This window comes from Myotis daubentonii, chromosome 16 (assembly GCF_963259705.1).
Source record: "Myotis daubentonii chromosome 16, mMyoDau2.1, whole genome shotgun sequence".
Lineage (NCBI taxonomy): Eukaryota > Metazoa > Chordata > Mammalia > Chiroptera > Vespertilionidae > Myotis > Myotis daubentonii.
This window is the reverse complement of record NC_081855.1, coordinates 33,147,157-33,161,594: the sequence shown is the minus strand read 5'-3', so window position 1 is coordinate 33,161,594 and position 14,438 is coordinate 33,147,157. Positions and strand designations below refer to the sequence as shown.

The 14,438-nt window shown below is 47.1% G+C and overlaps 2 protein-coding genes and 1 non-coding gene across 3 annotated transcripts in view; all 3 read left to right on the top strand.

Moving 5' to 3' along the window:
• Positions 1-14,438, top strand: part of TEX14 (testis expressed 14, intercellular bridge forming factor) — a 62,298-nt gene that overhangs the window by 1,981 nt on the left and 45,879 nt on the right. Inside the window, exons 2-8 of the mRNA XM_059669628.1 lie at positions 4,112-4,226; positions 7,785-7,950; positions 8,579-8,715; positions 10,294-10,375; positions 11,113-11,243; positions 12,321-12,434; positions 13,366-13,489. Coding sequence (XP_059525611.1) covers positions 4,112-4,226; positions 7,785-7,950; positions 8,579-8,715; positions 10,294-10,375; positions 11,113-11,243; positions 12,321-12,434; positions 13,366-13,489 — 869 coding nt within the window. The remainder of the gene's footprint in view (positions 1-4,111; positions 4,227-7,784; positions 7,951-8,578; positions 8,716-10,293; positions 10,376-11,112; positions 11,244-12,320; positions 12,435-13,365; positions 13,490-14,438) is intronic.
• LOC132219498 (small nucleolar RNA U3) lies at positions 2,288-2,501 on the top strand. Its single transcript, XR_009449494.1, has one exon. It is a non-coding gene; the product is annotated as a small nucleolar RNA U3 (small nucleolar RNA).
• LOC132218422 (transcription factor BTF3 homolog 4-like) lies at positions 2,623-4,101 on the top strand. The gene has a single exon (XM_059669629.1). It carries the CDS (start codon positions 2,735-2,737, stop codon positions 3,032-3,034), a length of 300 nt encoding a protein of 99 aa, XP_059525612.1. The 5' UTR covers positions 2,623-2,734; the 3' UTR covers positions 3,035-4,101.

Genomic DNA, 14,438 nt, shown 5'->3' with positions numbered 1-14,438 from the left:
TTTAAATGTTAATATACTTGTCCGGACCGATTTGGCTCAAGGGGTAGAGCGTCAGCCTGCGAACTGAGGGGCCCCAGGTTCGATTGCGGGCACATCCCCAGGGGGCAGTGTGCAGCAGGGGGATGTGCAGGAGGCAGCTGGTCACTGTCTCTAACTCTCTGTCCCTCTCCCTTCCTCTGTAAAAAGAACAATTATATATACATTATAATGTCAGTATAGTTGGTAATGTCCCTGAGTGTCTTGTTACTCCATTGGTTGATTCCTGTATGTACCATCCCCTGGTGAGGCATTCTAAAATTAGCATTGTGTTCCAGTGCATGGGATGAGGCTCCAACCAAGTCAAAGTGTGTAACCTTTGGTTTTATCATGTCTATTTGTTTATTTATTTATGTTTGTTTGTTTATTTAAGATGAGCTTTTATTGATTTTAGGGAGAGAAAGATAGAGAAACATCAAAGATGAGAGAGAACCATTGGTGAGCAGCCCCACACTGGGGATCATCTGCTCTCAACCCAGGCATGTGAATCCAACCGTCACTTCCGGGTTCATAGGTAGACGCTCACGCTGTGTTATTTTTTCCAACCATTACTTAGCATTTAATATCCATATCTTTGGGGCACAATCCTTTGTTAATTTTCTGCATCTGGAGTTTTGGTTTGTTTCTCTTTGTTTTGTTTTTTAATCATCCAAGGATATGTTTTTATTGAAGGGATTGGGGAAGAAAGACAGCGAAACATGGATGGATTGCCTCCAGCAAATGAGAAAAGTCCCTACCCTATATGCAGATTAGGGAGACGGTCTGGTAGGGAGACAGATATGCAGGGCTTTATAAGCTATTAGATAGGCTCTATTTATTTATTTTTAATATGTTTTTATTGATTTCAGAGAGGAAGGGAGAGGGGAAACCTGGGCATGTGACCTCCTAGTTCAGGGGTAGACACTCAACCACTGAGCCACACCAAACGGGCAAGATACGTTTCATTTTTGGCCCAAGAGCTGGGGAGCTAGGAAGCTTTAAGTAGGGGAATGATTTGTTTAAAAACAAAATTCATCTCTGGCCAGATTTGCTCAGTGGTAAAAGTGTCAACCTGAGCACTAAAGGGGGGCAGGTCTGATTCCTGGTCAAGGGCCCATACCTGGGTTCAGGTGTGCCGGGCGCCTGCGGGAGGCAACCAATCAATGCCTCATATCCACCTCTCTCCCTCCCTCCCCCATCCTCCTTCTAAACATCAACGGAAAAGAAAATATCCTGAGGATTAGCAACAACAAAAAACCCACAAAATTCAAACCAGTATATCTAAAGACCTAATCAGCTTTATTAAGTGATTCATGAATTAGGCATCAGCCCATTCTCTGAGGGGTACAAAATAGAAAGTTTTTATAGGAAGTAGGGTGGGTTAAAGGAGTTATTAGTGAAAGAAAAGAAAGGTTAATTTTGGGTTGGGATGTACTTTCTTAGGGGAAAGAGAAAGGGAAGGTTTTTTAAAATTATGTCGCTGGCCTCTTCTTTTTTTAAAAGAATGTTTTTTATTTGTTTCAGAGAGGAAGGGAGAGGGAGAAATAGAAACATAAGTGATGAGAGAGAACCGTGGATTGGTTGCCTCTCCCAGGCCCCCAGCTGGGGATGGAGCGGGAAACCCCAGTGGTGAACTCCTGGCTCATAGGTCCACGTCCAACCGCTGAGCCACACTGGCCGGGGTCGGGTTTTCCCTTTTTCTTTTTCTTTAAACAGATGTACTGTCCTGCTTGTTTAAACACAATTTACAATTCCTATGTACCTAATGATCACTTGATTTGGAAAACATTTATATGTCTGGCACTTGGATCACAGGACAAAATAAAAAAATAAGAAGTGCTTTGCAAATGTCAGAGTTCTGCTTTGGGTCATCGCTTTTATCTTCCGCTTTTATGTTTTTCTTGTGAAAGGTCCCCGCTTCCACGCAGAGGTCTAAACTGAGGCTTGTCCCCCGACGCGCCCGCGCACTCGGGTGTAGTCAGCGTTTACGTGGTAAACGGCGCTGCGGGACCGCGGGGGAAGCGGGGCGGGTTGGTAATTACTGGCGTGTGATTGGCTGTTTAGCAATTGCATGTTAATTACAGTGAACTGTAATTAACTTTTCGGAAACGCTAGGATTTAAAACGCTTTGTCGAGCTTTCTGAATGAAAACTTTTTGAGAGAATACATGGCAGTATATATATGGGTAAGATAGTACCACGTTAGAAAAACTCGCCATCATTGTAATGTGTGTGGCTTTCGTTCACTGCGGAAACGCCCGCGGTGCAGAGTTAAGACTATACTTTCAGGGATCATTTCTATAGTTCGTTACTAGAGAAGTTTCTCTGATCGTGTAGAGCACCCGAAACCACGAGGAGGAGGCGCAGCGTTCTCTCCTGAGCGTGAAGCCGGCTCTTGGTGTTGCTTCTGCAGCTGCCACTTGCCATTGATGATCGTTCTTGTCCTCTTTCGGGAGGGCAAGAGGGAGAGGACGCAGTCTGAGTGGTTTCTTTAAGGTACAAGTAAAGTTCTAATTGGCCTTCAACCAGCGTTTAATGTGTTGGTAGTTATGCAGGTTTTACCGTTCGTTACTGTGGAATTTTTTTTCTGTTTAAAGCAGCGTCAGCCCCGGCTGGGCATCTAAGGCCCAGCTCCAAGACAGAGGGTGGTCTCTAGAAAAGCTATAGCTGATGATAAAAGACTGGCTCTGAGTAATAGAGTTGGTGTAGAAGAGGTAAGCATGCTTGGAGATGATGGGGTAGTTACTTATTTCAATAATCCCCAAATCCAAGCTTCCCTTTCTGCTAACACTTTTACAACTATCGGTCCTGCAGAAGCCAAACCATTCACAGGAAAGGTTCCTGAGATATGTCAGCTTGGTGCTGACAGCTTAACAAGCTTTCGGAAGTTAGCAGAACAGTTCCCTGGGCGAGTGTTGGATAGCAAAGCCCCCAAACCAGAAGACATTGAAGAGGATGATGATGATGTTCCACATCTTGTAGAAAATGTTGATGAGGCATCAAACAATGAAGCTAACTAAAATCTGTTCCGGTTTTTGGAAGCTGGCATGGACTAGACTTAACAAATCAGCTCTGTGGCTCCAAAGTTTTACCGACACAAAAAGCATCAACTGTTACTACTTCAGTAATACAAATATTTTGTATATTAACAATGCTGTTTGTTCAGCGTTTCCATCATTTGATTTTGCACTTCCTCCTAGTATCTTTTCTTTTGGTCAGAATAAGAAGTATTGGTGCACTTTGAGGGTGTTTTGATTTTTGATTCTTGGGTTGTTGTTTTTTGTTTGGGGTATTTTTGGTGTGCATTTGTATATGTTTTTGTATGTGTGTGGGTATGTGCGTACACACTGGAGAGCAAATTGGAAAACAGTTCTATTTATCCTCCTCTTTTCCCCAGTAGAAATAAAACACATCTTTACATTAAAAATAAAATTTGGGCATTGACCTCTTTCCCCATCAAATTAAGTTTCTGTTTTAGTGGGATGGGATATAAATATAAATTTACTGTTTCAAGTAATTATTTTATATTACTGTCCTCACCTTTACACAGTGTCATTATTACCACCACCCCATTCCTCATTCCCTCTGTAGGTTAAAAATTTTTTCACACATGAAGTGGTAAAACACTTCAGTGCAACTTTGAGTATATAACGTGTTTTTTTAAAAATTATTTCAGAGAGAGAGAGAGAAACATCAATGATGAGAGGGAATCACTGATCAGCTGCCTCCTGCTCACTGAGGATGCCCTTCTGTTTCATAGGTTGGCCAGGCAGTAAATGACGTTTTTGTTTTTTAAAAATATTTTTTTATTTATTTCCGAGAGGGAGAGATAGAAACGTCAATGATGAGAGAAACCCAAGCATGTGCTCTTGTCTGGAACTGAACCTGGGACCTTTCAGCCTGCAGGCTGATGCTCTATCCGCTGACTCAAACCAGCTCACAGAGAGCTTTTCTTTTTTGAGAAACAGTTTGCCGTAGTAATACATATAAGTGCTGTGTAAGGGAATTTTGATTTTTTGCCCCTTAATATGAATTTTCCTAGTTTTATCTCGGGAAATGTCCTGTTCTTTACATTGATCCTGGTATTTGCTTTGCAGGAATTTACGTTGATGCAGTTAACTCCTTGGGCCAGACGCCACTTTTCCTGGCATCATTATTAGGCCTTACAAAACTAGTGGATATTCTGGTGGATTATGGATCAGATCCAAATCAGTAAGTAGATAATTTTCTATTATCTAGAAAATAAATAGTAGTGTATGCTTTTAAGATGAGTTAGGCATTTGGAAACTAATCTGACAAAATAGTAAAATAACCTTTACTAACTTATGTCAGTGACATACAGTTGTATGTGTATGTTGAAACATACCTTCAATGTTAATAAATGCAGTTTTACTTGGCTCTATGAAATAAGTGAAAGTTATTAGTCATTCATTCATTTATTAACTAGTTAGTCATTAACAGCATGCTTTTCATATTTTACCCCAGGTTATAATTTGTATGATTTATTTAAGCGGTTTTCACCAATTAATATACTTGGCATCACTTTATCAGGATGATTTTTGCCTGGCTCTTGTAGTTGTGGTTTAAAAGAATCTGCGATTAATAGTTGGCCTAAATTTTAATATGGAACAGCAACACAATGTAATGAATCAGCCTTACAGTGAACATCCCTTTTCTTTACTTAACACTTTTGATTTTCCCAGAGCCGTTCCAGACACTAAGCTCTCTAGATCTTTACAACTACCTCCTCAACAGAGATGAGACAGCATGTATTTTTACAGTTCACACTGGGTAGAAACAAACAGGTTTTGAATGCTTACATGATTCCATCTGATTTTCATAGTTCTGCCAGAATGTGAACCAATCATAAAAGTCACATAGTAGTTTGCCCCTATTACATAAAGAGGTCCTGTTCAAGGCATTTAACAAGCCATATTGATGTCAGAAAGTTTTACTTTTCTGCTGTTGTTCTCTTTTCTGTTATAAGATTGCTTACTTAGTGGGAGAAAACTTTGGAAAAAGAAAAAAAAAACCCTCAAAAAACAATCAGTATGAGAATTCTGTAACCAAGAGATAATACAAAGAAAATTTTTGCTTTGTTTCCATCCAGAATTTCTCTAGACTAACATACACCACTCTCCTGTCTCTAGTGTATTGTTTAATTTCAAAGGTCAGAAATAAAGGACTCGCTCACCTGATGTCTGCAGAAAACAGCTCTCCAGGGAGGCCATCTGGGACTCCCTGCAGTTCCACAACCCAAAATGCAACATTTTCCAGGCATTTGCATTTACATCTGTTTTGTAGAGATTTATTGCTCTTTTCTTCTTTTTTAAAATTGATTATTGATTTTAGAGAGAGAGGAAGGGGCGAGGGAGAGAAACATCGGTTTATTGTTCCACCTACTTATGCCTTCACTGGTTGATTCTTGTATGTGCCCTGACTGGGGAGATCGAACCTGCAACCTTTGCATATCAAGATGATGCTCTAACCAACTCAGCTATCCAGCCAGGGTACTGGATTCTTTAAAGATTAAATCATTCAACTCTAGTTTTCCAGCCCTGACCCGGTGGGTCAGTTGGTTGGAGCAGCATCCCAATGTGCCAGGATTGCAGATCCTATATCAGTCAGGGCACACATACAAGAATCAACCAATGAATATGTAAATAAGTGGAACAACAAGTCCATGGCGCTTCTCTCTCTCTCTCTCTCTCTCTCTCTCTCTCTCTCTCTCTCTCAAAATTAAATAAATAAAAAAAGAGGAAGAAAAACCTTTAATATTCCAGATTAGGAAACTGATACCCAGAAATTTTAAGTGAAAGGTTTATTTTGGTATAAAAAACATTATTCCTTTCTTTTTTAGCATTCATGAGAAATGAAAAATAATGTCCTCTCTCTTCCCTCATCCCTCCTTACTGTTTATGGGAAGAATGATTAGAAGATTGTAAAACATTATACAAATGTGTTTTTAGAGCAGAGAGGATATTACAGTTTTCAAAGTACAGTGTACTACACTGCTTGTCAAACCCAGCAATAGAAGCTGGCTCAACATAAGCCATCCCAGTGGTTCCCAGATGCCTGGGGACAGGCCAGCATGTTGGTGTCACCTGGGGAACTTGTAAAAAATATACATTCCTGCCTAGCCAGTGTGGCTCTGTAGTTGAGCATCAACCTATGAACCAGGAGGTCAGGGTTCAATTCCCGGTCAGGCCACATGCCCGGGTTGTGGGCTCGATCCCCAGTGGGAGGCATGCAGGAGGCAGCCGATCAATGTTGATGTCGATGTTTCTTTCTCCTGCTCCCTTCCTCTCTCTCTAAAATCAATAAAAACAAAAAGCAGTTTTTTAAAAAAGTAGATTTACATTTGTGAGTACGCGAAATAGTTTATTCTTATGTTATTGTTCATTAATTGTTGTTTTATTTTCCATAGGAACAACTGCAAAGCTATTTTTGCCCTATCCTGTATGGTCTCAAATGGAAACTTCTTCAACATATATATTGAGTGCAGAACAGTTTATATAACACATTCTTTTTTTAAAAAAATATATACTTTATTGACTTTTCACAGAGAGGTAGGGAGAGGGACAGAGAGCTAGAAACATCCATGAGAGAGAAACATCGATCAGCTGCCTCCTGCACACCCCCCACTGGGGATGTGCCCACAACCAAGGCACATGCCCTTGACTGGAATCGAACCCGGGACCCCTCAGCCCACAGGCCAACGCTCTAGCCACTGAGCCAAACCGGTCAGGGCATATATAACACATTCTTATTCCTACCGGTATATGCACAGGAAATTTCTGGGAGGACACACTTACATAGTAATTGCCTCTGAGCAAGAGATCTGTGGGGTCTGGAGTTGGAAGAATGTTCTTATTCTTCTTATCTCTTCTTCCTCCTTACTTGACTTCTCTTTCCCCATTTGTGTTTTTCTTAAAAAAAAAAAATGTTTTTATTGATTTCAGAGAGGAAGGGAGAGATAGAAACATCAATGATGAGAAGAATCATCAACCGGCTGCCTCCTGCACGCCCCCTACTGGGGATCAAGCTGCAGCTCGGGCATGAGCCCTGACCAGGACTCGAACCACAACCTTCTGGTTCATGGGTCGACACTCAACCACCGAGCCCCACCCGGTCGGCTGTTTTTGTTTTCAGTTAAAGAGAGAAAGCTCTCCAGGTGATTCTGTCCTGCAGCCAGGTTAGGAATCACAGCTACAGGTCACATCTCACTATATCTTGGACACAATAAGGGCCAAGATAGTTTATTGGCTTTGGTTAAATTTTTCTGACTTCTAGATCCTTCTTGCCCAGATTGCTCATGCCAAGGTCTGTGGGCCTCTACCATAGGACTTGGGAGCTAGAGACATTCCCACATGAGAGAGACAGTCTCTGGTTAGGCTGTGCTTCACCAGCCTGACCCCAGGACTCAGCAAACATGAATTGTTTTCAGGGCAGCCAGTGTCAGGGGTTAGAGGGGGAAAGAACACCAATTTGGAACCACCCCCGTACCGGGCTGTGGCCCTCAGTTCTGCCCTTTTGATTCCTCGCTTATTCTTGGGAAGCGATAGTGCCTTGAAGGGTAGAGGTGAGGATGGAGAAAGGGTGTGTGTAAAGCTCATTTTGTACAGACCGGACACCTTCCAAATGGCATGACTATAATCCTCATCGCCAAAGGTGGCCTCTGTAGAAAGGAAGCCTCCTGTCACCCTGAATTCCCCCTGCTCTGTGGAAGGGAGGGGTGTTGCCATGGCCACTCCTTGTATCCCCCTCCAGCCGCTGCTTTGATGGGAGCACCCCTGTGCACGCAGCAGCGTTTTCAGGCAATCAGTGGATCCTCAGCAAAGTGTTGGATGCAGGGGGTGACCTTCGACTCCACGACGAGAAGGGTCAAAGCCCGCAGGCCTGGGCCCTGACAGCCGGGAAGGAGTGCAGCACTGTGGTAAGGGTGGGCCCCCTCTGCAGCCACCCTCAAGGCCGAGCATTGGGCTGGGAGCCAGAGCCCAGGGCTAGAGGCTGGCCCTGGGACAGCACAAGAAGGGGAGCGGGGAGGTGGGCAGAGTTTTCTCCCCTCACTGCCCTTCCTCTGGTTCTCCAGCTCATTAGCTATTGGACCTTGGACAAATCATTTCACTCTTCCTGCCTAGTTTATCTGTTGAAGGGGGAGGGACTTGGAGGAAATTATTGCCAACATCTCCCTGAAAACATTACATACCTTTGGAAAATCACCAGTGGTTCTCAACCTTCTGGCCCTTTAAATACAGTTCCTCATGTTGTGACCCAACCATAAAATTATTTTCGTTGCTACTTCATAACTGTCATGTTGCTACTGTTATGAATCGTCATGTAAATATCTGATACGCAGGATGGTCTTAGGCGACCCCTGTGAACGGGTCCTTCGATCGCCAAAGGGGTCGAGACCCACAGCTTGAGAACCGCTGACTTAGACTCTCCCTTTCCTGTTGGGGGGCTCCCGGCTCCTAGACCAGACACCTCAGACCACCTCACAATTCCTCTGAAGGGCGGGAGCCCCTTGCTGTGCGGCACTGAGCCCCTCTGTGGTGTTGCAGATGGTGGAGTTCATGCATCGCTGCGCCTCGCACATGCAGGCCGTCCTCCAGGACTTCTCCTGTGACCTCCTGAAGAAGGTCGACTCCACTGAGCGGCTCATCTGCAGCCTGCCCCGGTTCGGGGGCCTCATGCCGGGGTGAGTGCTGCCTCGAGCCGAGTGGGATATCCGGCCTCCCCCCAGCCCCTCACAGGCCCCCGGAGCGTGGGCCACATAAGTCCCTCCAGCCTCTGGCTCACCCACAGGGATGAGCTCAGAAGGTGTGGCCACTGGAGAAGGATGGCCATTCCCCGGCCAGGAATGTCCAGGGCAATGAGTTCTGGGCTCCAGCGGAGATGCCCTGTGCTCAGCAGAGAAGGAGCTCTTCAGGTCTGGGCAGCTTAGCAGAAAGCCTTTCTCAGAACCTCTGGATGGAGTTGTTGTTTTGATATCTTGAACTATGGAAAGCATATTTCCTTATTACTAAGGTTGCAAATGACCACAAATACTTAATTTACAGTTCCTCAGGCTGTTTTGAGCTGGCGTGAGAGACTTGCTGCTAACTCGGGGTGGGCAGCTGCAGGAGACGGGCCGCAGGCTCAGTTATTTTAAATTCTTGGGACTTTATTGCCTTAGGGTTTGTAGTCAGAGGGTCCTTTCCATTTTGGTTTTCTCTGATGGCTGTCTTTGTCATCGGGGTGGCTAGCTTCGTCACACTGTGGAGGGCTCCCCCATCCTGCCTTCTGTGCACATGGAGTCCTGGTTCTCCTCTGATGACCAGACGCTGCTGGCTTCTCGGGCGAGAAGAGTCAGAGATGCCCTTGAGCAGTGATGCCGAACTGCTCCTCCGGCTGCTTCTCTTGCCGGTCTCGGTTCTTCACCCAGAATCCAGAATGACCTGTTAAAAATGGAAGTTGGGTTGTGCCCCTCAGTTTGTACAAAAAACCTTCTTAGGGTCTTTCCCATGACTATCAGGATAAACGCCCACATTCCTCATCTGGCCTCTGTGCCCCCGCCTGTTCCAATGCTCACACCTCCTGGCCAGCCTGGAGGGTCTTGGCAGACCACCTAGGGCCCAGGCTCCACCTTCCCCATCTGTAACATGAGAAAGGTGGACAAGAGAAGCTTTATGATTCTTTCCAGCTTTGACCATCCGTACTCGTCATTGCTGCATAATGGATCACCACCACCCCCCAACTTAGCAGTTTCAAACAGTGATCATTTGTGTCTCCCATAGTTTCTGTTGGTCAGGGATCAGGGAATGGCTTAGCTGGGTGGTTGTAGTTCAGGGTTTCTCCAAAGGTTTCAGTAGAGATGTCTGCTGGGGCTGTCATGACTGGGGCTGCAGGATCCAGCTCCAAGACGGCAGGCACACTCACCTGGCTCAGTGTCAGGCTTCCTTATTCGTGCCTCATCCAGAGCAAGTGACCTAAGAGAGATCAGGGCAGGAGCCCTGGTGGATTTAGCCTTGGGAATCTCACCAGTCATTTCTGCAACATGCTGTTGGGTTACCAGGCCAGCTCTGTCTGTCCTGGGAGGGGCTGCACAAGGGCCTGATTTCTAGGAGGTGAGAATCACAGGTGCCCTCTGAGAGGTGGCTCGTATCCCCTGCAGTTCCATGATCACAAGTTAAGTAGTAAAGTCAAAAGCCACTACACATTCTGAAAACTTGGTTCATCGTTGTTCCTCTGGACCTGGGTGATTAATCCTTATTTATTTCCTCTTAAATATTTCTAGAAGCCCGAATGGCCCTTCTAAACGACTGCGTAAAACTGGAGTCATTTCTGCCCAAAACATCCACAGCTTTGGCTTTGGGAAGGTAAGAGGTTGCCTCTGACGGCCAGTGTTTGCTGGACTAACTGGAGAGTCACCTGGCCCCCCTTCCGGACCTATGTCTGGCGGCTTTGTCCAGCTCCTCTGTCTCATCGTCTCCAAAGTGGGTTTTCTTTTTCTTCTTTACCACTTTTGCAGGACAAGTGCCTTTTCCTGTTGCTTTCCTTATTGAAAAAAAAAGGTGGAAACTCTACAGAGATTCCTTGAGCTAGATTTCGGGAGTTTAGGAAATTATCCTTTACATTCCCAGTAAAGGCACCAAACATGGTCTCCCTGTAGAGAGGCAGAGAGCTGCGCCGACCCCGTGAGCCTTATTTGTGGTTTATGAGTGTTGTTGGCATGCCTTTAAGGAACTGACATTTTATTTTATCTATTTATTTATTTTATTTTTAAGGAATTGCCATTTTAAACAGAAATGTTTTGAGTATCTTTTGGATCATTGGTTCTGCCCATGGGAGAAAGAGAGTTAGGAAATGTTGCTGGGTGATGGGGTAATGTTTGCTGACACTCACCGCAGTCCTGAGTCTGTTGGTTGTGCCAAGGTAGCCTGGGGTGGATGTGGGGGGGGAGGAATGGTGACTGCACACAGGCCTGGTTCTGTGGGGGACCCTGCTCAACGCTTCAGGCAAGTGTCTGAGCTCTTTCCATGAGCCTCAGTTTCCCCACTAGTAGAAGGGGAAGGATATTCGAACTTTGCAGGGCAAAGCTGTGTTGTGCTTTTAGTTTTGTCTTTCAGCGAGGACACGGGTGACCTATTTAGGAACTCTTCCGATCATTGGAGAAAATGAAATAATTCAAGCTGATGATGAGCCTGCCTTCTCTTTCTGCAGTGGCCCCTACATGGTCATGACCAAGTAAGCAGAGTGGCCGGTGGGAGTTGTGAGTGAGTCCCATGGGGAGCATGGGCTTTGTGGGACTTCCTGATGCGAGGAGGGCTCTAGCCTAACACTGAAGGACATAGGTCTGGATCAGGGGTTCTCAGCCTGGGCACCACTGACGTACTCGTATTTGGCCGGATAGCCTTTGCTGGTGGTGGCTGTCCTGTGCATTGTATGATACTCAGGAGCCACCCTGGTCTGTACTCCAGAGGCCAGTGGCAGCCCGCTTTGCCACCCCCTCAAGTTGTGGTTGTAACAGTCAGTGTCTACAGACATTGCCAAATGGCCCTGGTTGAGAACAACTGCTCTGAAAGACGACTCACGGCCGTGTTTGAACCTCTCTGCTTTCTAGAGAGTTAGAGGCAGCGTAGAGGAACGGTCTGGCCCCTGATACAGGCCAGAGGGTATTGAGGTGCCCATAGAAGCCGGAACAGGTATTAACTACAGCCCTCACCAACCAAATGCAGCGGAGGCGGCAGTGACAGAGTTTGGCTGTGACAGAAGTCCCCGGGAGACCTGCCTCCTGCAGGGCCACAGGAGTTGTCCTGGCAAGGTCTCTTGGCCTCCTTCAACCTGGACACTTTCCTGCGTGGAAGAAACCCCTTTCTAAAAAGGCTCTCTGTCCCTGCAGACATGCGTCTTCCTGCCCAGGCCACCGGCCCGTCATCAGGTCACTTCCTCCTCTCTACCCATTGCTGTGGCCTCTGCCCAGGTCATCACTGTCCCTCACCTAGACTGGCCTCCTAACTGGCTTCCCCTTCTCCAGACCACCCCTGCCTACCATTTTCCACACAGGCTGGTACCATTGTCTTTCTAAAATAAGGGAGTTACTCCCTCAAATCTCTCAGCGACTTCCTGCCACCTGTCCTAAGTTCCTCAAGGTGCTTCAGGACCTGGGGGGGGCCCCGCGGTGTGGGGGGCGGAGGGGAGGAAAGACTGGACAGGGGCTTCGCAGGTTCTGTGTGAACTCTGCCTGGTCTCTGGCTGGGGAACTGCTCGTTGGAGAACTGGCTACTCACTGCCTTCTGCTCCAACTCTCTCCTGCCCTTGCAGCCTGGTGTGGAAGGGGAGCAGGGTCACAGTGAAGGAGCTGCATCTCCCCACCCACCCGCACTGCAGCAAGCTGCGCCTGGCCGACTTGCTCATTGCTGAGCAGGAGCACAGCAGGTGAGCAGGAAGCCCAAGGGCGGCCCAGGCCCAGGCTCTTGACAGATGCAGGTTCAGGGCTGTGCAGGACTCCCTGGGGTGTGGAGACCACTCCCCTCAGCCTCAGCATTTCCTGACTGGTGGTTGATTTGACATCCAAGAGCTGCCAAGAAAAAAAAAAAAAAAGAGGAATTAACGAAAAGCCTGAGGAGTGGTGGAGGTGGTGGTGAGGGGGTCGGTTCTGTCAGTTGACTGACCCTGTAACCGGTCTCTCTGATGGTCCAGCCTCCACACCCACTGGCTCTCCTGCTACAGCCCCGGGGCCTGGCCCGTTTCCAGCCCTGGACCCATCAGGACATGTGCTGTCCTGATTTCATAGAACTGGGTGTGCGTGAGATCCACATGTCTGAGGAACTGTGTGTCTGCTATTGAGGCCCACCTATGGGTCTAGCACCTTATGTGGCCCCAGGGTAAGTCCTTCGGCTCTTGCTGAGGCAGGAGCTCAATTTGTGGTTCGCACCAGGGCTGTGGAGGCCATGGAACGGAGCCTGGCTCGTCGAGCTCTTTCCGGGCAAGGACAAACTCCTGCCGCAAGTGTGTCAAGGCTGGAAGGCTCAGGCACAGCATGGACTTGGGCATCACCCTGATCCTGGTCTCCTCATCTCTAAAGGAGACAGGTCTTGCAGGTGGTTGTTAGGATGGAGATGATGTATGATAACTGCTCAGCAGCTCTTAGTGACATTGTCATTGATGATTCAGCCCTAAGGAGCTGATCAGTGAGAGGCCACAGATTCCAACAGACAACCCCACCCACCCCATCCTGTTTTCTTAGAAAAACATTGTGTGGAAAATGGTATTTGTTTAGAATGTACTCAGGGGGCCCTGAAGAAAGGAAAGCGCCCTTTTTTGCACGTCCTTCTTCCCTCTGCCTCATCTGAAGCATCTTTTGCAGCAAATTGCGGCACCGCCACCTGCTGCAGCTGATGGCTGTGTGCCTGTCCCAGGACCTGGAGAAGACCCGCCTGGTTTACGAGCGCATCACCGTCGGCACACTATTTAGTGTCCTCCATGAACGGGTGAGCGGCTGTTTCCATGGGCTTTTCCCTGGCTGCCCGCCCACTTCTCCCTGCCCTCTTCCCCTGCCTGAGCTGGAGAGCTCCCATTTGTGCAGCTGTGCACGCATGGAAGATAAATCTTAAAAAACCACAGCAGTAAGACATTTATTTCTTTGTAATTTGTTTTCATTCTGGAAGATAGATCTTAATTCCCTACTTCGTGTTGGCTCTATGATGCACCATTTAAGGCTAAGTGCATTGGACCTACTGAGACTTTACTATTGTTAGTCCTCCTTCTGGGTCTAAGCGCTTAGCAGACCCAGGAGACACAGACACATTTCTAGCTAATTACTCAAATAGCCGCTGGTCTTACTTTCCTGTATTTCCACTTGTGCCCTGCAGGACCTTGGCTAGAGAGAAAGGCCTGTTTGTATACAGGCCTTCATCAATCCCTTCTCACTGTTTAGATTTCCTGGGAGCAGGTGCATCTTCCCCGGCCCACAGATTTCCTGACAAGTATGCTTTGGGCTGAGCTGTGGCTTCAGAGAGGTCCTAGAGATTCATTTCCCCTCCATGACTTTGTCCTAAAGACCCTGGGCAGGAATGAACAGAGAACCTCTGGGAAGGGCCCTTCCCCAAAGCCACCCCTCCTGCCCGAGGACCTCCTGTCAGCGTCTTGGTTTCCCTTTCCTCTCCTTGGGTGCGGGCATTAACTGGAAATGCCACCTCTTCGGGGGAGACCTGGTATGACTTTAATCATCTGGGTGCAGGGGTGGAAGAGCTTTTCTGTGCTCTTAGGAGGAACGTTCTCGGCATCTGACTGGAGTAGGGGCTGGATGGGTCCTTTAAGGTTCCAGGTTCTCCCAGCAGCACAGGTTTGGGCGCGGGCTGAGGGGCAGGGCAGGTTCATTGCTGGTGGTGGTGAGCCCACCCTGTATGCCCTTGCCAGGCTTTGAGGACTTTCTCCTCG